Genomic DNA, 26106 nt, shown 5'->3' with positions numbered 1-26106 from the left:
CCCGGAAGTGGAAGAAGAGGAGGAAATAGTAACATGTAGCCAATGGGTGCATATATCTAGTCCTAGACAATAAACAATTGACATTTAGTTTTTTTGTTTCAAAGTAGAAATTTTGAAAAAATAAAATTTGATACTTTCTTTTCATAGGGCTTTATAAACCTTGTAAAAATTTCTTTTGATAGAGCTCAATTTCCTCATATAAAAAGTTTCCAAGTACGAAGAAAAGATCACTGTGTAAAATAGGGCTTTATAAACCTTGTTCTCGTCATGTTCCACAAATTGCCACATCCAATGTGGATGTTGTGTGTCAGATATATCGACTGATTATATATGGCACATCATACACACTAAAGAGAGGTAATATATGGTGAAAACAAGGCCCCATGTATGATCTATCATCACACTCAAAAGTAGCTTCATATCACATAATACATATCTATAACAAACAATATGGAATACCTTGCTCAAAACATTCTACTATATAGTTAATCCATATAACACAAACTCATCAAGATATATATCATTTACCTTAGTCATTGGAATATAGAAAAGGATGATGATAAATTCGCAAACCCTATAGGATGATTCGCACCCATTTAAGGTGAATTGACGTCAAAAAGTGTCAAAAAGCATAAACAAGCATCGGCCTTTAACGCTTTTTTTACGTCAATTCACGTTAAAGGGTTTTAATAATCCTACAGGGGGTGCGAATTTATCATCACCCCATAGTAAATCCAAAATGGTTGACGTCGAACTGTTAACTATCTATAGCCATCAGAATATAGTATATCCACAACTGCACAAGATCACCTAGAGGTTGGCAGTTCAATCCCAGCTTACCTACCGAAAAAAGGAAAGTAATAAGCTTTGCTTGCTTATGAAAACTTTCTAAAACTTACAGAAGAATTCAAGCTCTTGCTAGCAGACTTGAAATCCTTTAGGCCTTATTTAGATGGCAAGAATTTTAAGGAAAAGTTTGGAAAGGAAAAATATTTCAAAGATTTCATACTTGTTTTACACATGAAAAAGCTAATTGGAACCACCACTATTCAAATTTTATTAAGAGGAACTTACAATTTATAATAATATCCTTCCAAATTAACCATAATCATATCATTTCCATCTAAATTGTGGAAAGAAGGAAATTTTCCACGAAAGTTTTTTCCATCTAAATTTTTTTTCTTGCAATTCAAACAAGGCCTTAAGGTAGACCTGAAAAGGAATCTTAATGACTAGCTTAATACATTCCAAAGGAGGACTTCAAGGCACCTAAAAAATACAACACTTGCTAAAGACTGGCATAAGTCCGCTAACTAATGCTGGTTGTTGAAGGGTCAGAAATGCTACACGCTCTAACACCAGTGTGTATTACTGAAAGGATATTCCAAATCAAACCAGATGAAACGAAGAATCCTGATCCTGGAGAGCTCAAGATTAATATCGAAGGAGCTGGAATTGGTGGAATTCTTCAACACGACGAAAGAATGATTCTTGGTTTATTCTCGATTGAAGTCATGAAAGAACAGTTTTTGAGACTAGAGCTCTCATCCATTTTCATGGGAGTGAAAACGGTGCAAAAATGGGGAACCCCAAATCTATAGATTAGAGCCGATTAATTATTTGCAGTAGATGTAATTACTGGGAAAATCCAAGCCCCCATGGAAAATATCCCAATGATAACCCACATTCGAAAATCCTCAACACTTTCAGAGCCTGGTGCTTAACTCACGTGTCGACGGAAGCAAACTCGGCCGCAGACTTCCTCTCAAAGTGAGGTTGCCCATGCAAGGGAGAAGATATCCCTCTTCTCCTCATCCCTCCAATGCTCATGGAAATAATCCAGTCAGATAGGGAAAGAAAATTGTACTCTTGTTTGTAATTTGTTCTCTAGTTTCATCTGTTCTTCTTGTATTCTTTCCTTCTATTCAATGCACTGGTAGGGGTTCCGCCAAACCCCAGGTCACCCATAAAAAAAATCTAGTTACAATTCATTGCGGCTATCCATACCTTATCCAGTATGGTTTTCTTAGTGTGGAGATCCACACCTAAGACATACTTACATTGTAGTTATCCACACTAGCACATATGATAGCCATCCTCACTAGCTTAGCTTTTCTCACTGAATCCATCCGCACTTCATAAAATACTCAGTGTAGGTGTCCACACTATCGTAAATTTTCGGTGTGATTATCCATACTAATAAAATTTTAAGTATAACTATTCACTATAGTACATATTTTCAGTATGATTATTCACATTTATGGGGTTTTCTTTTTTGAATGTAGTTTTCTACACCTATAGTGAAAATTTTACTACCTATAAGGTCCTACTTGTGATTGAAAATGAGCATGGGCTTTAGGATTATACTAATAAACGGCGGAAATGAAGTAATTGATAGCAAGAAAGTAATGTAAGAATCAAACGGTAAAGAAGTGACTTATCGACTGAGTTGATGCATGAATATGAATCTGCTATCCATAAGGCAAATATTGTCCTCATAAACGACTAATCGATGGTACATATGGGATCTCCAATGAATGCCTCCAGGATACAACAACTCCGCTCCAGGATTGTGCATTCACACAACCTGGACGCCTTGAGAAAATGATTATGTTTGCCATGATAAAAAAAAATAGAACAGAAAAGGGACCAAACTTTACAGGGGAAGAAGGGAGAGAACAAATATATTCTAAAATAACTTTTACGTATTCTCGATCGAATATTTCAAAAAGTTAAAGAGACGTATTCTCGATGCCTTCTCCAGCCACTTAAGCTTTTGAAGCAACTGGTTGTTTGACACGATCCCTCGAACTTGTCACCACCCGTGTTACAAAAGATGATAAAAGATGTAACCAAAAATAAATCAATGGAATTTCTTGAGAAGAAAACAGATAGCTTTTATAGAGACGAGGAGACCTCACCAGAAAGTGGTCCTTCTCCCATTTTGAGATTATCGAAAGAGAGATTTTGTAGGGAAGAATAAACATGAAACGTCTCCACCCCTCCTAAAAGCCCTCTTAACGTTTCCACTTTCCCTCATTTATAGGTTTTAATGTCTCCCACCGTTTCAACCCATAAAAAGTACATAGTAAATAAAATCTTTTGATATCTTTAAACATTGAGAAACATTAAAACCAAAATGTCATAGAAATCTAGCATGTAAACGAAGCAGAAGTGGGTCTTAATAAATGTCTTTTAAAAAGGAGAATAAAAGGGAAATGATAAATGCACCCCTTTTCATCCCTTGGGACACTTGGCTAGAGTGTATCTATGACTGCAAAGGGTCTGATGTACTTCACATTTAAGGAATGAAGTGACATGATTGCCACCTACAATGCAGCCGGGTGCCCCAAGTGATGGAAAGGGGCACATTTATCATTTTCCGAATAAAAGTGTCTTTCATTTTAGCATTTTCCATTTCCATTAAGGCCTTGTTTGGATTGCAAGAATTTTTCGGAAAAGTATGGAAAGGAAAAATATTTCAAAAAATTCCATATGTTTTTTACACAAACCAACCCTATTCAATTTTTACTTTGGGGCCCTCAATTTCTGATAGTATCCCTCTAAATTAACCAAACAGGGTCATAGAAAAGAAAAAAATTGAAGAAAATATTATCATTCGGAAATAATTTTATTGCAATCCAAACAGGGTTTTAATGATGGGCATCTTTCGCATGTGTATTTATTTTCGATTGAGCAGGGTTTGCTGAAGTTTTATTTCATTTACTTACATTTGCCTCGTACTTTCCTAAATGAAGTGTTCTTTACCTACATGTATCAGAATATGTAGGTCCCACCCATATCATTTAATTTGGACCATGTAACAGATCAATACACTCACAGAATCTTAACTATCTCTAAAAAGGCGGCCCAATGCACGAGGTGCCGCTATTGCGGGGTATGTGTAGGGCTAGATGTATGCAGGCTTACGCCTGCTTTGCAGAGAGGCTGTTTCCATGACTCGAAGCCATGACCACTATTGGAGCAGCCTTACCGTTGGACCAATAATCTTAACTATTTTTGCATCTGTACTTTTTCATCATTATTTCTTATGTTCTTTTCTTGATCATTAATTTCTAGGATCTTGATCTGATGGTTACGATGATTAGCTGTGTGTTTTATGCATGGTTGTAGATCAAGGTGGGCCCATGATGATATGATGAGTGATTGAGACGATGGTGTTGTATATATGAGAGATTTTCCCCACTTTTGTAGTTTCCTTTTGATCCCATGCCTGCAACATTGCCTCATGTCGGATGGGGATGAAAATGGTGGATTGGAAATGACCTTTCGTGTCCTTATATGGGGAAGTGATATAGTCGCCCCCTTTTCTTCCTCGGGCCACCCCTCTAGTATATTTATGACTGCTATTTTCAACAGGGGTGGCCAGTGAAGAAAAAGGGGCTAGATATCATTTCCCTTCAAAAAGAGAATGTGGAATACACAATTGCTAATTAGTGGGACCACCACCACGAATGTAAGGTGGGAAACTTGGTAGGTAGTGTGAGTCAGATGGTCGTCTGAAGTGTATAACGCGGCATAGAAATGGAGATTAAGAGACCTTTCATTGAAATTGTTGGTAATCTTTTGGAGTATATACGGGAAATGATACTTTTTCCATTCTTTTCTAATATTTTCACCCATTTTCATTTATCTTTTCCTAAAAAAGATGGCATTTCCAAACTTTGTTTGATTTTTAAAGGAAACAAAAGGAAGGAAAAAAAATGGAAGAAAACCGAGTAAGAAATATGCCACCAAACCAATACTCAATTCGCGGTAGAGTAGAGTAATTGTATTGTCAATATGTTTCATTTGGGCACACCTCATTGTGTGACAATGGGGCATGCCCCACTAGGACATAGTGGGTGTCAACTTAGGTTGATGTAAATCGCACATTTCATGTTGTGACAAATTGTAACAGTGGATGAACAAAGTGACTCTTTAGAACAAAGAATCATAATAGGAGAGAGAGAGAGATAGGCAAGGCACAACGAAGCTTTCTCTTACAGTTTCTTTTTCTCTACTTATGAAGGTGGCTACACAGAAATAAGTCCCAAGAAAATTGTTGGGGTTCCACGCAAAAGCAAAATAGTCCCACATCGGTTAAGTAAGATGGATGGGGATGGATTATAAGGGAATGGGCACCCTCCTTCTAACAGCTAGCTTTTAGGGGCGAGTTCTACTAGGTTAAATTCTCTACAGATGGTTTGCTTCCGAGGGCGGGAATGTCCCTCGGGGAAGATCTCAGAAACCCCGGTGTAGTATCTTGTGGTTCCCACGTTGCCACCACGTGGAGGGGCAAGATTGTCCACCTTGCTTCCGCGTGGAGGGGGAGATTGTTGGGGTTCCACGCAAAAGCAAAATAGTCCCACATCAGTTAAGTAAGATGGATGGGGATGGGTTATAAGGGAATGGGCATTTAGGGGCGGGTTCTACCCGGTTAAATTCCCTACAAAAATAATGCATACGCCAAGAACAAGGTCTACACCCTGAATTCCGGACAAGTATGCCCTTACATATAGGAAAAGAGCAGAGTTAAAGGGGAGAAAGTTATCTTAAAATTGAGACTGCAAGCCTTTTTTTTTGTTAATAGAAAATAAAAAGGATATGAAGGCACCACGTCATATGAAAAGCACCCTTTCATTTTAAAACAATACTTTTTTCACAAGCTAAAGTGTCTTCTAGCTGGAAACATCATTTCACACAGAGAAATGTCTCTTTCAAATTTCTCATTGAAAAATCTCATTTTTCTATTTTAAAAAATAAAATATTTTAAAAATATCCAACATTTTAAAGGCACACCAATCATGCATTATATCTTAATAATATGTGTTTATGTCTTTGACCCCTTGATCATGAGATGAATATCACAAGATATTGTGTTTTATTTTGGATTTAAAACCACTCTCTCCATCTCTTGTGTCTTGATTTGGCTAAAACCTTTGAGAGATTGGATTATGCTCAACTTGTATTATATTGTGAGAGATTTCTTCTTCATTCTTCATCGTGCAATCAGCCCCTAAAATGAGGCAAAGCAAGATCTTTCTCTTCTTCATTCATTTTCATTGTAAAGGTGGAAGGGCACCAATATTAAACCCCTTGAATCTTCAAGCTTATATGGGCTCACATACGGCCTACTAGGGAGAATAGCAATAGTAGATTTCCTCAAGGAGCAAAACTTGAGAAGAGTGGAGTATGCCATGGTTTCAAGGCTGAACCACTATAAATTATTGGTGTACATTTCTCTTTCCCTTATCTTCTTTTCTTCTCTTAGTTATGCTTATCGTGTTTATATTTTCATTCTACTTGGCTAACCACTGAACTAAAGATTAATAAGCAAAAGGATTAGGACTAAAGATCAAAGTTTAAAGAGCTTAAAATTTTAATAGCCAACCAATTTCCACCCCCCTGTTTCGTGGTTGCCCTACATGGGATTCACATTGATTTAAGCATAAGGCTTTGGATAGATCTAAAGGCCACATCAAAACTAAGTTCTTCAAGGAGAGTATTCAACGTTCAGATAATGTGCATCATCTGCACCTTCAATTTGATAATCGTAGCAGACGTAACGATCTATTTCCGCTTAAGGTTGATTAATTTTCTAACAAATATCATCAGTAGGCTAAATAAAAATGTATAATTTAAGAAAAAAGTATAAAATAAAAAATATCATTAAATTATCATGTTATTTTCACAGTGAATTATAAAAATGAAAATATCGTGATATTTCTTAAAATCTCAGGATTATTTCGGGATTTTCTCGTTTTATAAGACATCTTATTCCCCCTGCTCATTTAACATATCCTCCCTTCATTATCAATCACTGTCATAAAAAATAGAAAGAACCATAGGAGAATAGGATGGGTAGAAATATACAAACAAGTACCATGATCCGAATTTTTGAAATACCACCAAGTGATAAAAATAAATACAAAATGAAGGATACATTAATCTCTATGAATGTGTACTGAGGTTCTCGCTGGTCGCCCATCCATCTTGAACTTGAGCTGAGTACTGCAAGTTCCAGAGAACATCTTCTATCGATGGACGCTGACCAATATCTTCAGATAGACAGTTTATGGTGATCTCAACTGCAGTTTTTAAGGACTCATAGGCAAAAGTACCTCTAATGGAAGGATCAGTTTCCCCCCTCAGTTTTTTCGGGCCTTCTGCTAGACCTCTCTCTAGCTGTGAACCACAAAAAACATACATAAACTTTAAAAAAATTACTAAAATTTCAACATACTATTATGAACTAAAAATCTATTCATGATTCAATCTTGATGTCTAATGGTGTGTCACAACTCGAAATCATGGGTTCAAAATTTCCTAATACAAGGAATTCATTTCGTTAACATACTACTAAAACCTTCTTTCTCCAGTTATTAAAGGAGTTTTTTTTTTTTTTTTTTTGAATAATCGAAACACTTGGATATTTTCTGAAGAGATTTCCATGTTTTTGAAAAACTAGAAATATGTTTTAGAAATAGCTGATTAATAGCTTAGAAATACTTAAAAAAAAAACATTTCAATTTCTCTCTCTAAATGCATTAATAGTAAAATGGAGGAATGGGTTGTTTACCTTAAGTTTCAAGACATCCAATTCTGTCTGAGATGCGATGGGATTTCCTGTAATAATTTCTAGTAGAATAACTCCCAGCTGATAAACATCTTCTTTATCACCATGTCCAGTACTGCAGATAAAGAAAGTAAAAACCAATTCATACTGAATTCACCGTAACATGCTTGGTGGTCATCACTATATACACTCCCACATGTAAGAAATATAAATGCTTTTTAGGTCGACGATGATCAAACTACACTTAATTTTGATTTGGGTTTTATATAAGACACACTCCAGCTATAAGCATTATATCAAAAAAGGTGGTTGTTTACCTGTCAAGATCCCCAAGTTCTGCTCCATTGAAAGGGCTTTCAGAACCGACCTACATTATTAAAGATGAAAATTAGCTGATATTGAGACCTTTTGGTTCAAACAAAAAAAAAAAGTAAATAAAATTAGGGGTGTATTAAGTAAATGTGGATACTTCATATTAACGAAAAAATAAAAACTGAACTATTCACTCTAAGTGGAGCTGACCTTAGTGATCTTATTGATAAATGGTCTTGGAAGCTTATAATCACTAATTTTGGTTGTGAGATTTTCATCCAACAAAATATTCTTTATATTAAAATTATTTCTTAAAACACCAGGCACAATTCTTGTATGCAAGAATTGGATTCCTCACACAATTCCCGTAGCAGCAGCTAATCTTTGTGGCCATTTTAGCATCTCTTGCTTTCGCCGTTCTGCCAAATAAATTATAAGAATTGAAATCTTATGATATTTCAGATATTAATGGCTGAAAAGCCATAGGATAATGGTTATTCCCCTTACCAGTAAGATGACTCCTCAGTGTCCCATTTGAAATGTATTCCAAGACAAGAAAGATGGTATCAGTGGCATTAGGGGATTCCTCATAAGGGACAAAGCAGTGTCCAAGAATGCTGACCAAATGGCGATGTCTGGGCTTTGAAATTACTTCCATTTGCTGTTTTAAGATTTTAAGAGCATGCCTTTGCTTTAGTTTCAGACACCTCACCACGACCACTGATCCGTCACTGAGCCATCCTTTGTACAGCTAAAATTGCAAAAGAAGCCAAGATGATGTGAAATTGATTCAGATGTCAACATTGAAAGTGAAGCAGTCTGTGTCTAGTAGAGATGATGTTTTAATCATATTAATTTACAAAATTCTATCAAATTCATGGAGATATGATCATGGATCATCACCCAAAGTCAAAAAACCAATAACTTCCAGTTTTTCAAATATCCTATGTTGGTCCAGTAAGATACACCATAATAAGGAAAGGTTACTACAACATATGAAAATGGGAATGTTATCCCTATTTCTGGGACATTAAATAGAAGTCCAAATCTTTTGTCTTTTTCATTTATTTTAATTCGTGAGTACATGTATGGCATCTGAAATCCTCCTAAGAGATGCCCATGTCTGAAACTCTAATGACATAGACATTACAAGAAAACTGTAATTTACTGTCCTCTTGAGTTACTTTAGTTCATGAGCTACAGCTCCCAAATTTGTCTTACGTAGGTAGAAAAATCACTTGGTATGTTTTATGAATTAGGTTAAAAATATAACTAGTGATTGAAAGACACCATTTAGAGAGAGATATGGTAGTGCTTAAAATCTTATCATTGCTCAAGAAGTCAACCCAAAGCAAAAGTCGGTTGAATCAGGCAGTCAATGATTTAACCAGCGAGTTGATTGCATCGGGTGGATCAGTTTGCAGAACGCCGTTTGGGAGTGTTTGGGTGCACAACCACCGTTTGAAACACCGTTTTGAACCCTCAAAATGGCGTTTTGCAAACGGAGGGGAGGAGGTCAGTTTGCAGAACGCCGTTTTGAACGGAGTTTTTGAGCTGTGGGTTTTTAAGTGTTTGCCCTCACCAAAACCCATTTTTATGTATATGCGTGTGATTTTATGCGTTACGTCAAATACCAAAAAAGTGGGGGTGTTAATATCATTCTTGAGGACACAAATTTGTTAAATTGTTAATGTTTAATTTAAAACGAGGGGCTGTTGATATCATTATATGATCTCTTAATTTTGATTTTTTAAAAACAAAAGAATTAAAAAAAACCCTAATTTCTTACTTTCTTCATCTACTTTGCAAAGTTGCAAATGCTCACACGCCTCACTGCCTCAGCGTCTCCACTCGTCCGTCAAATCCGGCCGCTAAGAAGAAGGAGAAGAACCCCAACGGTATAGCCATTTTTATTTTTTTTGGCAATGATGTTTAATTTTAATAGTGTTTGAATGAGATCCTAATGACCGTTTAATATTGGGCCTAATGAGAGAGTAACTGAGTTACATTGAGACCAACCAAACAATGTCCTTTTTGGTCATTTTACCACTAAAACTCCATTTTGGGGCATTTGCAACCAAACACACAATACCTCTGTTTGCCGTCTAAAAAGCCGTTTTGATCTGGCCAACCAAACATGAAAACGCCGTTTTGAACCAACAAGCCGTTTTGCAAAACGGCGTTTTAAACGTTATTTCAAACGGTACGCCAAACACCATTGTCGTTTGGAAGGAACCATTTTGCTTTGATCAAAAGCCATGCTAGGTGGCTTGCCCAAATATACACCCTCGAAAAGTGAACCTTTTTTATTTTATTTCTTGATAAATGTAAAGTTTACTTAAAGTTAATCCCTGCAGTCAAAGCAAACAAATGCATATGATATTTACACTCTTCTGCTTTGATACGTCCACTCCTATTTTCGCTTTACAGCAACTAAGAAGACCTTATTGTAGATATTTTGTTAATTGAAAAAGGACACGGGGTCGAATTGATTCCTCATATGAGAGCAAACATACCACAATGTTCAAAGGGGATTTTGTAAAAAAAAAAAAAAAAGATGTTGAAAATAAAATGAAGATGCACTACAATGCTACTTCTTGAAGATATATAGTTGGAGCCACCATACATTTTTATATGCCTGTCGTATTTCAACTCTCTTTGTTTGATTGATTTTGCTTGTCTTATTTGTTTCATTCACCTGTTTTTAAGTTTTGTCCCCATGTCCTTTGTCTACCACCTCCAAATATCCAGCATTCTCTTCCATCCTCCCTCATGCAATTTGGACTGTATGATTCTCAATGCATTGATTCAAAACTGAGAGCCGTAACTAGAGGGACTTGATATCTACACGTTAAATTTTGATAATGGCACTTCACTATTTATTTTATATTTTTGTGAATAGCTGGTACAGTTCAAAATTTACCAAAAATCTATTAAAGAGAAGTGACAAAATCAAAATAAATGCAGATGGATCTCCTAATCAGAAAAAAAAAGTCACTCATAGAAACCATGCAACCTTTATAACAAAAAACCCATAATTTATGTTTCAAATGTATACAAAACAAAAAATTAAATTATATCAATGTAGTGCTGGCAATCACCACAAGAATAAAACAATGCTAGACACACAGCAATTATCACTGTTCACCACTACAACACAAACACTTGTTCTTTGTCTTTTGCTTAAAACCTTCAAACAAGCACACAAAAGCACATGAATACATTTGTAGGATTTTAATATATGTTTAGTTTTGACTGTCTACTATTCTACTGTCAAGCTGATCTCTTCAAGCTGTGAAGCTCCCTGCATTAAAAAAGGTAAAAAATAAAACGAGAATAACACTAATTGAAAATAATCTAACTCTCAAGGCAAAATGCACATGTTTACTTGCAAATACTAATACTATGATAAAGAAATTTGCAAAACATGAACAGAGCATTTAGATGACAAATTGGTGGGTATTTTTGGGGCAAAACATGTTAGCAGGCAAGTGTACAAGTGTGAGGAACTAATTCATAATCTAAACCATTTTACCTGTTGAAGGCTGCTATCGTTGGGCCATGACCCAAAAGTGCCTCACATCAAATGATCATACAGTACTAACCTTCTGATTTGTGTACTTCAAACAGAAAGAAAATAAAACGAGAATAGCATATACATCACATGTTCTTAGCGACGAAAAAGATTTTTGTGTACTTAAAAAGGCCAGAGACCAATTTAGAAGTAAAAAAAAATCTCAATAAACATAGCGATGAAAAAGATTTTTGGGCATGGCCAAACTGTATTGGGGCATAACACCTGATTGCCTTGGATCATGAAATAACATTTTGCACATTCATTAACTGCATAATTACCATGTAACAACTGATAATAATAACAATAGGAGATGTAATCAACAATTTCTTATTTTGATAATCGTGCTCCTCTCAAGGGATATAAGGGGTGTGAAACTGATAAATAAGATTAAGGGAGTATCCAGTGTTGCCATTTCTTTGTTTAATTTTCAGTTAAGGGTGTTTCTAATTCCTTCCTCTTGTGAGTAACATCACAGTTGGGCTAGACCCCCAAAAACATCCTTTCATGTTTAGGTTGAGGGAATGTCAGAAATTAGCAGGCGTCGATATTGAAGGAAAGAGGAAACCTTCAAACGAACAGGATTACAGCCCCTCAATAGCTGAGTTAAAAACATGTATCGGATTAGAGGTATTTCAAGAACCACAAATGGAATACTACTAAGAAGTCAACCAACAATCAGCTTTTGATTGGTAAAGGAATTCAATTAAATAATTAAAATTGGCTACGAGGGGAATATTGAGCTTCGAGTCAGAACAATCAACAGTACAGATCTTGACTAAAATCATATTCTAAGGTCACTTTAGATCCCTGGATCATCACAATAACGAATACAAATCAAGTGTAGTTGAATACTTGAATTAATTGTTTGGATTAGAGGCAAAAACAACAAAATCATTAAAAGAAGTTTTAATCTCTGTTTCGAAAACAAGCCAAATGAAATCCTAGTCACTTGGAATGCCACGATCGAGTACTCGTATGAAAAAGTTATAATTATGGAGTCAAAGGAGAACGTATTTACTTTGAAGGGTGAAAATGCGGATTCGGACAGGAACTCGTCCAGCGTAAAAGGGAGTTGACACAACCGAGTCGACAATGATGCTGAGGCATTTTGAAACTATGGTTGTAACACCAGATACCTTTCCTCAGATTAAAATTGAACAAAATAAATTGTTGATACGAGAGGACTAAAACAATAAAAAGTTGTAAGATATGTGGACCTTCTAATTGAACAGGCTCAATACCTTAGAAGCAAGAATCTTCCCTCGGGGTGCCGCTCCCACCTCGGAACCTCGATTCGGCGCTCCTTAAGAAGGAGCTTCCAGGGAGCGCGACCCCAAAGTGACAGGAACTGCTCTCATGACGCTCTCACATGCTTCTATTACTCCATAAGTCTCACTACTAACTTCCTTGCATCGAACTTCTCCAACTCTTCAAAGTAATTCATTGGAGTAAGCACAAAGGCTTGTACATTTTCAGAAGGCGTGAGGGACAAGTGTACGTAAATGAAGATGGTGAAGATAGTTAGAAATTACTGCTATTTTATGTACTTAAATTTTGAAAGATACATATGAAAATGGTTTGAAACTATTATTTTTTGATGTACTTGAATTTTGAAAGATATATAAATAAAATATTACATGTACGCTCCCATGGCGCTCCCAAACTTAGACTCTTCTAGATCCCACGCTTCCCCGCCCCCGCTCCCGCTTCGTGCTTCTAAGCTCAATACCACAAACCATCATTGCTGCTTAATAGATTGAACCAAATCCCTCAAAATGACCAAAACAGCTCTGATGAAACCTGTTCTATCAAGATAACAGGGAACACCATATATTGATATGAGAGATCTGAAATAATGAAGACTAAAGGTTTGTAAGATTGGAAGACCTCCCAATTGAGCAAGAGGTTCAACCCTGGGAACAATATTTGCTGCTGAACAAGTTGAACAAAGTCAACCACAGAAAGACCACTAGAGACAAACCTTTTCTATCAAGGTAACAGGTAACACCATATATTGAAACATGGGGATTGCTAGGGACCATCGCAGAAAGGTATTTCATGGCTAGCTGTTGCATTTAAAAGTAGCCACCGCAATGAATAAAATTAATAAAACAAAATCTGATGAAAAGTGGGCCTGTGTGGCTTCTCTCACATGCAACAGCCATCCGTCAAATGCCATCCGGGATAGTCGCTAGCAAATCCCTTGAAGCAATATATGTACCACAACCCAATTAATGTAACAAACTACTAGCCAGCCGTGAAATACCATCCGGGGTAGTCGCTAGCAAATCCCTTGAAGCAATATATGTACCACAACCCAATTAATGTAACAAACTACTAGCCAGCCGTGAAATACCATCCGGGGTAGTCGCTAGCAAATCCCTTGAAGCAATATATGTACCACAACTCAATCAATGTAACCAACTACTAGACACATAAGATATAATCTAGCAAGGCGAACCATGAATTTGCAGTAGCCTGAAACCCTCATTAGATGAACAATCTAGTCAGAAGATTTTTGTCCACGTTGAATATGAACCCGTAGTTAATTTCTCATTTTCTAGCATTTGAATATGACACATCGCAATAGAGTTTTCAAATGAACAATCCAGATATGGTGCCAATGTAAATTCAGTAACAGGAAGAAGTTAAGAAAAGACCTTTTCAATTCTTCAGATATGGTAGAAAGAAGTTAATAGACCTTTTCAATTCAGATATGGCAGAGAAAAGTTAAAGAAAAGTTTCTCTCCACCTTCGCCGCCGTCCCTCGTCGCCGCCGGCCTCTCCTCTCCACTCCACTGATGAAAGAGGGTTTTGAATGAGCTCTGCATCCCTGAATCTTCCTCGCCTGTCTCTCTCCCTCCTCAACTCCTCCAAAGGATATATGATGTGCCCTTTGGTAGTGTAATTTCTTTCTTCAAGAAAAGGGGATCTAAGATCTGGCTGATGCGAGAAGAAAAGGGGATCCGAGATCTGGCTGTGTGAGCCTGGCTTTTTCCGAATGGGAGAAGAAAAGGGGATCTGAGATCTGGCTTTTGCGACGCTTCTTCGATCAGCTGAGAAAAGGGAGCCTCCATCTCAGGAATTGCCGAATAGGAAATGGTATTCAGTTCTCTCTCAGGATTTGGATCGAGGGCTCGAACGGCTCGATTTGGATCTTGTATTCTGAGAAATCTCGCCCAAGCACTCTTCTCTCCATCGTGGGTTGTGTCCTCCCCAACGATCCTCTGCTTGTGGGTTTTTTCGGCATCTTGTTGCTATTGGGTTGTATCACTCGTTTGTTCCGGAGGAGGAGAAACAAGATTGTCTGCCGGTACTGACTCCCGGTACTGTAATTAGATGAACCCTCACATAAGTAGAACACTGGATCGCAGGAAGCCCATGTTATCCAACAATACGATGGGATTTTGAGACCGATTGATCTTAGCCCTAAAGCTCCACCAAGAATTTCGGGGTTTGTGTTAGGGTGTGTAAAAGGTGGGTTTTTTAGCTTGAAGGAACGAAGGGCATGAGGTTTTGGATCTGATTTAGGGTGGTTTTGTTACAGAGATTTGGGCATTTTTTATGGCTACTTGGATCTGTGATGAGGCATGGACAAGGGAAAAGAGGGTTAGATTTGGGCAATATCTGTGAGTTTGGCTGAAATTTGTTGCAGGATTTGGGTTATAAGGGTTTGAATGGTGTTAGGATGTAGAAAAGAGGGACAAGGTTATATAACAATGGTGCCTCCACGGGTGGTTACGGGTGCTAAACGGGTTCCGCTTGGTGGTGGTGGGGTCTTGGGTAGAAGAATCTTGGATGAAAACTCACTTCTTGGTAATGCTTTGGGTTTTGCCTCTAGAGCTAATCTGATTCCTTTAGGTGGTTATTGTGGCAAGCCTGTTGGGTTCTCTGAAGAAGTTCCTGATGCTAGGAATTTGGAGAATGATTCTGGGTGGCTTATCTCAAGGGGAAAGAGGGCTAGGAGAATTGATAGGGTGAAGCGGAGGCGTATAGAGAGGGGTTTGGGTGACTGGAGATGTTGTCGGTGTAGGTTTAAGAACTTTAAGAAAAGAGTGGTTTGCTGGGATTGTCACAAACCTTGGTCTAACCTAGACTTCAATTTCCCTTACCAGGCAAGAGAATGTATAGTTGCTCCTAATAGTGTGGTGGAAAATCCGGTGGGTGTGTTATCTGGGAAGATTAACCCAGCTGTCTCTGATGGAGCGGTGTTCAATTTGGAGGTGGTTCCTCTGCAATCTATAAGCAATGCGGATCTTGGTATCTGGGGGAAGATTAAACCGGGTTGGTCTGGTAATCTGAAGGCTCTGGACAGTTGGCTTATTCGTAAAAATAGCTATACTTGTGAGGTGGTGGTATATAGAATTGGCGAGCTTGAGGTACTGCTTACGCCCGCACTAGGTTTTGACCGATCACACCTTATGGCTTCATGGAAAGGTGATATGGATTCGCCATTCTTAGAACTTCTTCTGTGGACTAAGAAATTTCCAAAAGAGGGGAATTGTAACTGGTGGAGTGTTGAAGGAGTTCCGCCTGAGGCGTGGTGCGAAGAAAACTTTAGGAGAATTGGGGAAAAAATTGGGAGAGTTGTAAAGCTTGATTCATCATGCCTAGCTGGTAGCGGGTACTCCAAAGCTAGGTTTCAGATATCTTCTGAAGGGATAGTGGGGAAGGAGTTATCCATCCAGGTTTCAATGGATGGGACTGTTAGATGGGTGCATGTTCAACAGGTTGTGGAAGAAGGAGAACTCAATTCGGATCGTGATTCTGAAGCATCAAATGAATCTGGTAGCGACCTTGGATCTAGGAGCCAGCCTCCTGCTGAGGATCTTTTGCAAGAGGACCCTGGTCTTTTGATGGTGGAGGAGCATATGGGTGGCTTTGAGGGAGGAGATTTGGAGGATACTATTTCTTCCCATGATGTTCATCGGCCTACTGTACAGGTTTGGCCTGGTAATTTATTTCAAGCAGGGGCGGAGGAGGGAGAGGTTTTTCCTATTCCGGGTATGGTAGAGGCGAGGGAGGTGGCGCATGATAGAGTGCCCTGTTTAAGCGAGTTGAATGTGGCGCATGATAGCTCTAATCCAGTTGGTGAAATATTTGAACTTCATAATGAGGTTTCGCCTGTGGAGTACAGGTGGCGCAGCTTGTGTGGTGTAAATAATACAGCATCAGAAGTTGTGAACCCATCTGCCTGTATTAATTGCTACAACGATATTTTGGCAGTGCTTTCCCCAAGAACCTATAGTAGCGAGGAAAACAGTTATTCTGGAGCCTTGACTCCCAAGTCTCCTATGACAGGCAATGGCTATAGGGCCTTGGCCCACATTGATAGTGTAGCTGGTCTTGGGCCCCGATCCATATGTGAGGTTTTTGGTGGGTGTTTAAACGAGTGGACCTTAATAAAATCCCCTTCCTTTTCCTCAAATGATAATCTCTTATCTCCAGAATCGGATTATAGTTGTATCCTAAAGGAAGGGGATGGTGGAAATATGGTAAGTCCTTCTTTCTCCTTGATCTCACCTTTGGAGGAGAGCCGAGTTGTTGGCTCTTTGACTAGAGGTTGCAGCACGGAGAATCATCTCTACAGATTGAGGTTGTCGGAAGTGGCTCCCCATTTCGACTTTGATAATGCAGAGGAGGGGAATGATGAAGCCGAAGACGCGATGATAGATGACGTCATTAGGTTGGCCCCTAAGGAAGGAGTTGTGGTTATTGGTCCGTGTGGCCGCGGTAGTTTGAAGGATAATCAGACGTTCTTTCGCATCCTTTATCGTTCTAATTCGACTGAGTTTTCCTATAGTGTGTGTGATTCTTTCTGTTTGGAGGTGGTTGATGGATACCCTAAAGAGGGTTATGCTTTTGCTAATTTGGCCAAAATATGCTTTGGAAATTTTGGTTTCTGTATGGATTCCATTGATTCTTTTGGAGGGTTGAATAGATATATGGCTTCTATTTCTGCTCGTTGGGGAGTAATGTCCACGGGGGGTTTGAAACACAATTTATCATCTTTTGCAGTGGGGGAATACCCATTAATGGTTTTTCGCATTTTACCGCATCTGGAGTTGGGGGTTGGCAGCCTCTACGTCCGGCCCATTGAAGGTATGAACTCTTCTAATTATGTTATGGGTAATGATTGTTTTTATTCTGGTGTTGAAATGCAGGATACATCCCTGTGCAATAAAGCTGCTATTAGTTCTCTTGGCTGTAAAAGGACCAATGGTCCTGGTACATACTCTTATGTCCATACATCGCCAGTCCATGATGTAGCATATGATATAAGGCGAATGTCTGTGGATGATATTGATTCTGGTTTCTCTGATTCCGTGGATCCTATCTTGGAGCAGGGGACCATGAGTTTGGAGGGGGGGAGTTCTGGGTTGGAAGCTGTAGAGGAGTCGGTGAATCATACGGTTAATGTTAGTCTCAAGCTTGGCTTGATTTACCCTGGTCCTATGCCCGAGTTTAGAGACATGATTAGAACTTCAGAGATGAGGGATACTATGGTGTCTGGTAATTCGGTGAGTTATTCTGATGAATCATCAAAGAGAAAATTCAGGGAGTTGGCTAGATTGAAATCCGAGGTGAATTATGGTGGGATTTCAGTTGAGGAAGAGTCAAGCATTTGTCTTTCTGGAAGGAAAAAGAGTGCGAGGAAGGGGAGGAAATCAGTTAAATTAGTTTCCTTATGAAGATACTATCTTAGAATGTTAATGGTTTGGGATCTCTAGCAAAGAGGGCTCAAGTTAAAGGGTTAGTTAAACAGTCAAAATCGGATCTTATCTGTATTCAAGAAACCAAATTGGAGGTTATTGATAGGAGTATGGTAAAAAGTCTGGGTGTTGGTTCAAATTGGGGTTTCTCTTTTGTTGAAGCTATTGGTGCTTCGGGAGGCATTTTCATAGCTTGGGACGAATCTACTTGGGTTAGGTCCGAGGAATGGAAGGGTAGGTTTTCAATATCTATTGTCCTTCGTAGGGTGGAAGATGCGGCTGTGTGCTTGTTTTCTGGGGTGTATGGTCCTTCTCTTTGGGCGGATAAGAGGTTGTTTTGGGAAGAGCTAAACGGAGTTAGGGATAGGTGGTCCTATCCTTGGTGTATAGGGGGTGATTTTAATGAAATTAGGTTTGTTTGTGAAAGGTTAGGATGTCGGAGAGCAAATCAAAACATGGCTGCTTTTGCAACTTTCATTTCAAAGCATAATATTATTGACCTTCCATTATCTGGCGCTAGGTTTACTTGGAGCAGAGGTGAAAGTCTTAGTAGGATTGATCGATTTATTATTTGTCCTGGTTGAATGAATTTGGCTCCTGAGGTTCTCCAAAAGGCTCTCGTTCACTCGGTATCTGATCATTGTCCTCTTCTCTTGGATCCTAGAATGGAGTCTTGGGGACCTCCCCTTTTAGGTTTGAGATTTCGTGGCTTCAAATTCCCCTCATGGAGGAAAGATTAGGTGTTTGGTGGGTAGCGCATAAGTGTGAGGGTCCTGCGGATGTGGTTATTGGGCAGAAGCTTAGGTTTGTAAAGAAAAAGTTAAAGGAATGGGTAGCTGAAAGAGGTCAAGCTGATTCGAGTAGAAAAGTTTGGCTAGAAAATAGAATTGGTGATTTAAATGTGTTGGAAGAATCTGGATTAGGGTCCGTAATTTCGAGGGAGGAATTGGGTAGGGTTAAAGAAGAGCATAAAGGTCTGCTGCTTCATGAGAAGATATCGTGGAGGCAGAAGTCGAGAGTGAGATGGTTAAAGGAGGGGGACAAAAATACGGCTTATTTTCATGCTGTGGCCAGTGCCAGAAGACGGAGAAATAGGATCGAGTCTTTGGTTGACAATGGAATCAGAGTGTCAGGGAAGGATGAGGTTACTAGAGTGATCTTGGATTTTTATTCGTCCATGTACGCGTCTGAGGGTATCTTGAGACCTCTTCCAGAAGATCTGGAGTTTAGTGGGCTGAGTATGGCTCAGAGGGTTGCTTTAGAGAGACCCTTTGAAGAAGAGGAGGTTGAAAAAGGTGTTTTCTCTATTAGTAAGGATAAGGTCCCTGGTCCTGATGGTTTTTGTTTAGCTTTCTTCCAATCCTGTTGGTCTTATGTAAAAGGGGATATCCTAAAAATTTTTGAGGAGTTCTATCATGGGTTGGCATTGGATAAAGGCACTGGGGCTACTTTCATTGCCCTTATCCCTAAGGTTCCTGGTGCCTCTAAAATTTCGGAGTACCGTCCAATAAGCTTAGTGGGATGTTTATACAAAGTTTTGGCAAAGGTTCTAGCGGATAAGTTAAAGAGGGTGCTTCCATCCATTATCTCAGATTGCCAAAGTGCTTTTGTGGCTAATAGGCAGATTCTTGACTGCTCATTAGTTGCGAATGAGGCCATTGACTTTTATCTTAGAAATGGCATGGGAGGTTTTATGTGCAAATTGGATATGGAGAAGGCTTATGATAGGGTGGAATGGGATTGCTTAGATTACTTGCTTGGAAGAATGGGGTTTGGAAGTAAATGGAGAGAATGGATGAGGGGTTGTGTCTCTTCGGCTTGGTTTTCCATTCTGATTAATGGGTCCCCTAAAGGATTTTTTAAGTCATCTCGAGGACTTAGGCAGGGTGACCCCTTATCCCCTTTTCTTTTTGTCATCGTGGCGGAGACTCTTAGCAGATTGATGAATAAAGGGAGTGGGTTGGGCTTATTCAATGGTTTTAAGATTGGAAGCCAGCAGGTAGAAGTATCTCATCTTCAATTTGCTGATGATACGCTCCTGTTTTGTGAACCCAATATGATCCAAGCGATGAATTTAAAATCTTCCCTTAGATGTTATGAGTTGATTACGGGGCAGAGATCCAACTTTCATAAATCTCGATTATATACCCTAAACATCCCGCAGAATGAGGCGCTTGAATTGGCTAAGACTCTGGGTTGTCAGCTTGATCAATTGCCTTCCTCATACCTGGGACTCCCATTGGGGGTGGGGAGACCAAAAAAATCTTTGTGGGATCCTGTTGTAGAGAGAATTGAAAGGAGGTTGGAATCATGGAAAAGAAATCTTGTTTCTAGAGGGGGAAGGCTTGTGTTGGTTAAGGCGGTGTTGGCCAATATTCCCATTTATTTTTTGTCTTTGTTTAAATGCCCGGTCAGTGTTGTATCGCGTATTGAACAAATCCAACGTAGATTTTTATGGGGAGGCAATGAAAGGAAACAGGGTATTTCTTTGGTCAGTTGGAAGAGTGTGTGCTTACCTGTTAAGAATGGTGGTTTGGGTATTAGGAGAGTGAAAGAATTTAATCATGCCTTGTTAGGAAAATGGTTATGGAGGTTCGGGGAGGAAAATTCTCAGTTGTGGGTTAGGGTAATTGGGAGTAAATATGGGTGCAAGCCGGGAAAGTGGGAATCTAAAAACCATTTCAAGAAACAAGGTTTGACTGTGTGGCGTGACATTTTGAAAATGTCATTTGCTTTTCTTTTGAGGGTTAGATTTAGAGTGTATTCGGGGGATCGAATAAAATTTTGGAGGGATGTGTGGTGTGCTGATGAGCCTCTTATGAGTTTATTCCCAAATTTATATCGTGTAGCCGTTGAGAAAGAGAGTTTTGTTTCTGAATGCTTTGCTCGAGATGGGGGTAGATTAGTTTGGTCCCCTAGGTTTAGAAGGAACTTCTTTGATCGGGAGCTAGAGTCGGTTGCCCAATTTCTTAAGCTTTTAGATGGTTGCTACATTAAGAGAAGCGGTATGAATAAAAGAGTATGGACTGCGGAATCGTCTGGTTTTTTCTCTGTCAAATCTTTCTATTTCAGCTTGTTGCCTTGCAGTGTATCCTCCATTTCAGCCGAGGTATGGAAATTTCATTGCCCGCCTAGAGTTGGTTTCTTCGGATGGGCGGTATGTCGTGATCGGATTCAAACGATTAACTTCCTCCGGAAACGCGGTATGATGCTTGTTGACCATTGCCCCCTCTGCTTGAAAGATGGTGAATCTGTGGATCATCTCTTCATGCATTGCTCCTTCACGCGTCAGGTATGGAGTTTGATATTTCTGAGATTTGGCATATGTTGGATTTTTACATTTTCTATTCCAGAGTTGATTCTTCTTTGGACTTTTGTGCCATGGAAGAAGAAGGGCAAATTATTGTGGAATTTGTGTCTTCTTGCAACATGGTGGGTGATATGGAAAGAAAGAAACTCCCGTGTCTTTGAAGGGGTTGCAAAATCTCCGTATTGGATATATATGAAAATTATTACGCTCACTATTTCATGGGCGAGAAGTTTACCGGCTTTCCGTTTTGTATCGGCCTTTGACTTATGGGAGGGTTGGAGGATTGTTTGCTTTAGTAGGAAGATCCGGCATCCGATTGTTCAGAGATGGGAGGCTCCGCCTATTGAAATGTTCAAAATTAACTTTGATGGGTCGAGTATTGGGAACCCAGGCCCGGCTGGTGTTGGTGGGTTGTGTCGGGATGCTTGTGGTGAAGTTATTTGGGCTTTTGCCGGCCCTCTTGGAGTTTGTGATGCCTCGGAGGCCGAGGTGAGGGCGGTTTATCATGGCATAAAAAGGCTTGAGAGAGATAGCATGGATATCACTATTGTGGAGGGAGATTCTTTGAATGTGATTAAATGGTTGAAGGGGTTGGTGTCGCCTCCTTGGAGATTTTCTTCTATTTTTGATGAAATAGATGATTTAATTGCGGGCTCATCTATTGTTTTCAATTATGTTCGGCGATCTGCTAATGGGGAGGCGGACTCCTTGGCTAGAAGTGGGGTTAGGGGGTTGGAGTTGGAGTGGTTTGACTTCCTTCCTCCCTGAGATTTGTCTTTCTTGTTATTGTTGTTTTATTTTCTTGTAATTTTGGTTGAGGCCCACCTCGGTCCCCTTCCTTTTTAATGAATTCATCTTGCCATTTCAAAAAAAAAGAAAAGTTAAGAAAAGACCTTTCAAATTCAGAAAAGGTACCAATGTAGAAATGAATAGTGATACGAATAGATGTGCCCATATTATTTTTGGTAATACAGGTTTCCAACTGTAAAAAATTGCACACCCAATGGTGTTCATCCTCATCAATCTGGTGTGCCTAGCTAGTCTAGAACATTGCCTCCAGTCCCGAGGTGATCGAGTGTTCAGCTTAATTATTGACATTATTTCCTCATTTTATGTTAAAATCATGTCTTTTATCCTTTTATCCAGGTCAGGATCATCCAATAATGGTGAGACTAGAGGTAACGGCAGCCCCATCCTTCCAGCAAAACAGTCAATTGAAATTCATTTTATTGAAGAAAATATCATACCAAGTTTTCCTTGTCATCTTGCTGTGTTTCTTCGTTGGGCATAGGATTGCCTGAATCTGTAACATAACAAAAGGATAAGATGAGCAAGAACAACTGAAAAGCACTGCTATTGACACTTGGACCCCTTTTACCTACTCCCATTTTTGACCCTATCAAAATGGTTGGTTCATTAAGAATTTCCCCTAAAATTAATAATTTCCATTTGTAGGCCATGACAAAGGTTGACATTATACATTCAGCATGGGTTTATCCACAAAGCATTGAGTAGTAACCATGAGGTCAACTGCCACAACAACCAAAAATGAATGCCTTGCAGTTATCCCACAAGAAAAATGGTCATGAGGCAAGAAAGCTCACCATACACCTGAACATTCCTCAAAAAAAAAGAAAAAAAGATCGAGATGTTTTTTTCTTACCTTTTTCACTAGCAAACTTAGTCTCTGAATTCTTGACCTTCCCCTTCTCTCTGTTGGTATCCTGCGTAGTTGGCCTCTGAGATTTCTTTTGCAAATTATTCCTATTATCAATAACAGAGGTCAAATTTGAAGAGCTTTTGTTAACTGATGCCCTGTTCTTGACTGCAGTCCTTTTCTGAACACCCTCTTTCTTAATCACTTCTCCAACGACAGAAGCTCTAATATTTTCGGAGTTCAATGATTTGGGTTTCAAATTGCCAGCTCTTGCAGTAGAAGTCAAATGACCATCTTCATCAGATGACTCAGGGACCAGAGAACATGTCTCAGAGACCTGTACCTGCTCTAAATCTTCTGAAATATTGTAGCTTCTCAGCAATTCCTTTGCGGGTTCTCCAAGTTCTAGAAGGTTATGTCGAAGTACATATGATTTCAGCTCATCATGCAATCGCTGAAAAGGCTGTGAATTCAAGCCACAACGCATTAGCAAATTAGAATTATGTGGAAAAGAAAAGACATCAATACAGGCCAATGTCACAAATATCGTTCTCGGGAATTTCTAGGCAAGGGAAAATCTCGGAATATATTAAATTTCTTTTATTTTTTCCAGGTTTATATCAGGAAAAAACAATAAAAATAAGGTTATTTAAAAATATATAAATATATAAAATTTAAGAAAAATATATAATATAAAAATATCGTAAAAATGTCAGGATAGTATCATGATATTATGGCTATATTTTATGATAATGATATTATGGCTATATTTTATGATAAAAATGAAAACATGGCTATATTTTTCAAATCTAGGGATTATTTCGGAATTGTCCTTTTATCAAAATGTCGCAATAAAAACGTGATAATTTGAAAATATTGGAGATATTCGTGACATAGAATACAAGCAGTGTGTCATTGTGAAATTCAAGAATATACGGGCCTAGATACCTCACATCCAGACTCTAAGGCAAGCTTGAAAAACCCAGGGGAAATTGAATGCTTAGCAGCAGATTCAGATATCTTAATCTGTGATATCCAATAAGAGACAGATGAGAGAACACTGAATTTCTGCCTGTTTGTCGACTTTGACGCATCAGAGGCAGGTGTATTACAATTTCCCTGGCTGCTAGTTGATTCCTTTGTTCTAATAATGCTGCTAACCGGTCTTGGTAGTGGGCTAACAGAAGACTTGGGAGGAATTGAGAGGCGTCTGGGTGGTTCAGCAGTTTTCTCCTTGCCAGAAAGATCAAGAACACTCACACTTTTGCTTACATCTAAATTTGAAATTAATCTCTGCGCAAGTATGAAATTAATCTCTTCATCTTCTTCTACAGAGGATGTTGTAAACATCTAAATTTGAAATACATAAATATAGAAAGAAATAAAATTTTATATTATAGCTAAAATCTGCCTGTACCAAAATATCTTTCTCCCTCCCCTTTTAGAAGGAAATTATATGCTGAAAGGCCGTAGGAACACAAAAAGGCAGTACGATAAAGGTACCATCCTTGAGATTTGATCCAACAGCAGCCCATCAAAAAGTGAGCTGCTGTAGGATCAAATATGAAGGATGGGATGCTGAGTACGTATTCACAAGACCTTTCATCATATAATTCTCTTAGAAACAAGTCATTTCTCTCATATTTTGCTACTAGACACACCATCTCTCTACCATCTTTTCTTTACACAGAGTTCAATTATACATGCTCTGTAGAAGATCTTTTTTTAATGTATTTATTTATCCCTTGATTTCATACACCAAAGAAAACAAGATTAAAAATAAATAAAAGGTTTGAAATTTTGAATGTAGTAGGAAGAGAGGACATCAAAATTTCGAATTTAAATATAACTGTGAAGTTGGATTTCTAATGAGTCATGACTAGTTCAACATGTCGAAGTGAATATGTAAAAGTTTTAACCTAAAATTTGTATAGAAAGATTTAGATATGTAATTTTATCAACAAAATGATGTATTGCAAGCAAAGATTATAATTAAATAAAATAATAGCTTCAAAGAAATCTATGTCAAATCAAATTTGATCTGGAAATTTATAAATGATAAAGTATGCATATGATCGGTTACTATAAAATACATAAGACAATAACCAAAAGAAAAAAATTATTTAAATAAATAAAATTTAAGAATAGCTTATGCGCAATCTGTTTATGTATTGATCTAATAAATAAACAATAGAATAATAAAAGAAGAGGATTAAATCTTTCACGATGCTTGCGATTCGTGGGTCCAATCATTGATGGTGGATCTGTCATGGAAGGATTGAGAAGTTGGTATTCCGTAGAAGCCCTGTGTGAAAATCAATATGAATGCCAAAGATTTGATGCGCGCATCTCCCCAATATATAAGATCAAGATTAAATAAAATGCTTGGGAAAAAAGTATAAATTCTAGTTTGTATTTGTGTACTAATGGCTTGTATGGTGAAAAAAACAAGCTATTGTAGAAAGTCTACATTATAGTAAAGTGTGTGCAGAGAAAGAAATGACTTTTTTTAAGAGAGTTCTCCTGTAACCTTTTGAGCAATAGGAGGCGAGGGGAGAGAGAGAGAGAGAGAGAGAGAGTTGCACCAATAGAGGGAAATATCCCCACCCCACCCCCTTCTAGGATTTTGAGGGGAAGAGAGAAATGAAAGATCCTCTTGAGAGGAGAGCCTACTGTTATTTTTTTAGAAGTAGGATAGGAGTCCATTTTTTGTCCTGCTATAAAAGAAAATGGAAGAAAACAAAAGATATTTGGGGAGTGCCTAAAATAAAAATGATTATTTTTAATTGAAATAGGGTTGTATGTCAAAAAAAGAACCTTTTCTATAATAGGAAAGTTCGTCGAAAATTCTGTTTTCTTTTCTGAAATGACACGTCAATGGTGTTTTATTCGATTTCGTGTAATGTGAGAAAGACTATAATGCCTCGTTCTTTTTTAATTGTTCCTGTTTTTTAATCT

General features: G+C 38.4%; 1 protein-coding gene and 1 pseudogene across 2 annotated transcripts in view; both read right to left on the bottom strand.

Annotated features, from left to right (window-relative positions):
- Positions 1 to 6790: 6790 nt before the first annotated feature.
- LOC143885561 (putative LRR receptor-like serine/threonine-protein kinase At1g14390) overlaps positions 6791 to 26106 on the bottom strand; it is an 84554-nt pseudogene continuing 65238 nt past the window's right edge. Inside the window, exons 3-7 of the transcript XR_013253481.1 lie at positions 8399 to 8642; positions 8102 to 8310; positions 7897 to 7946; positions 7583 to 7694; positions 6791 to 7188 (exon numbers count right to left, since the gene is read on the bottom strand). The product of XR_013253481.1 is annotated as a putative LRR receptor-like serine/threonine-protein kinase At1g14390 (transcript). The remainder of the gene's footprint in view (positions 7189 to 7582; positions 7695 to 7896; positions 7947 to 8101; positions 8311 to 8398; positions 8643 to 26106) is intronic.
- LOC143885586 (uncharacterized) lies at positions 10930 to 24498 on the bottom strand. The gene is made up of 4 exons (XM_077389798.1): positions 24097 to 24498; positions 23155 to 23611; positions 22739 to 22794; positions 10930 to 11195 (listed from the first exon to the last, which is right to left on the bottom strand). Exons 1-4 carry the CDS (start codon positions 24496 to 24498, stop codon positions 11154 to 11156), a joined length of 957 nt encoding a protein of 318 aa, XP_077245913.1. The 3' UTR covers positions 10930 to 11153.

Source organism: Tasmannia lanceolata, unplaced genomic scaffold, assembly GCF_043159265.1.
Source record: "Tasmannia lanceolata isolate RefF3 unplaced genomic scaffold, GAP_Taslan_0.1 ptg000008l, whole genome shotgun sequence".
Lineage (NCBI taxonomy): Eukaryota > Viridiplantae > Streptophyta > Magnoliopsida > Canellales > Winteraceae > Tasmannia > Tasmannia lanceolata.
This window is presented reverse-complemented; position numbering and strand designations above follow the sequence as displayed.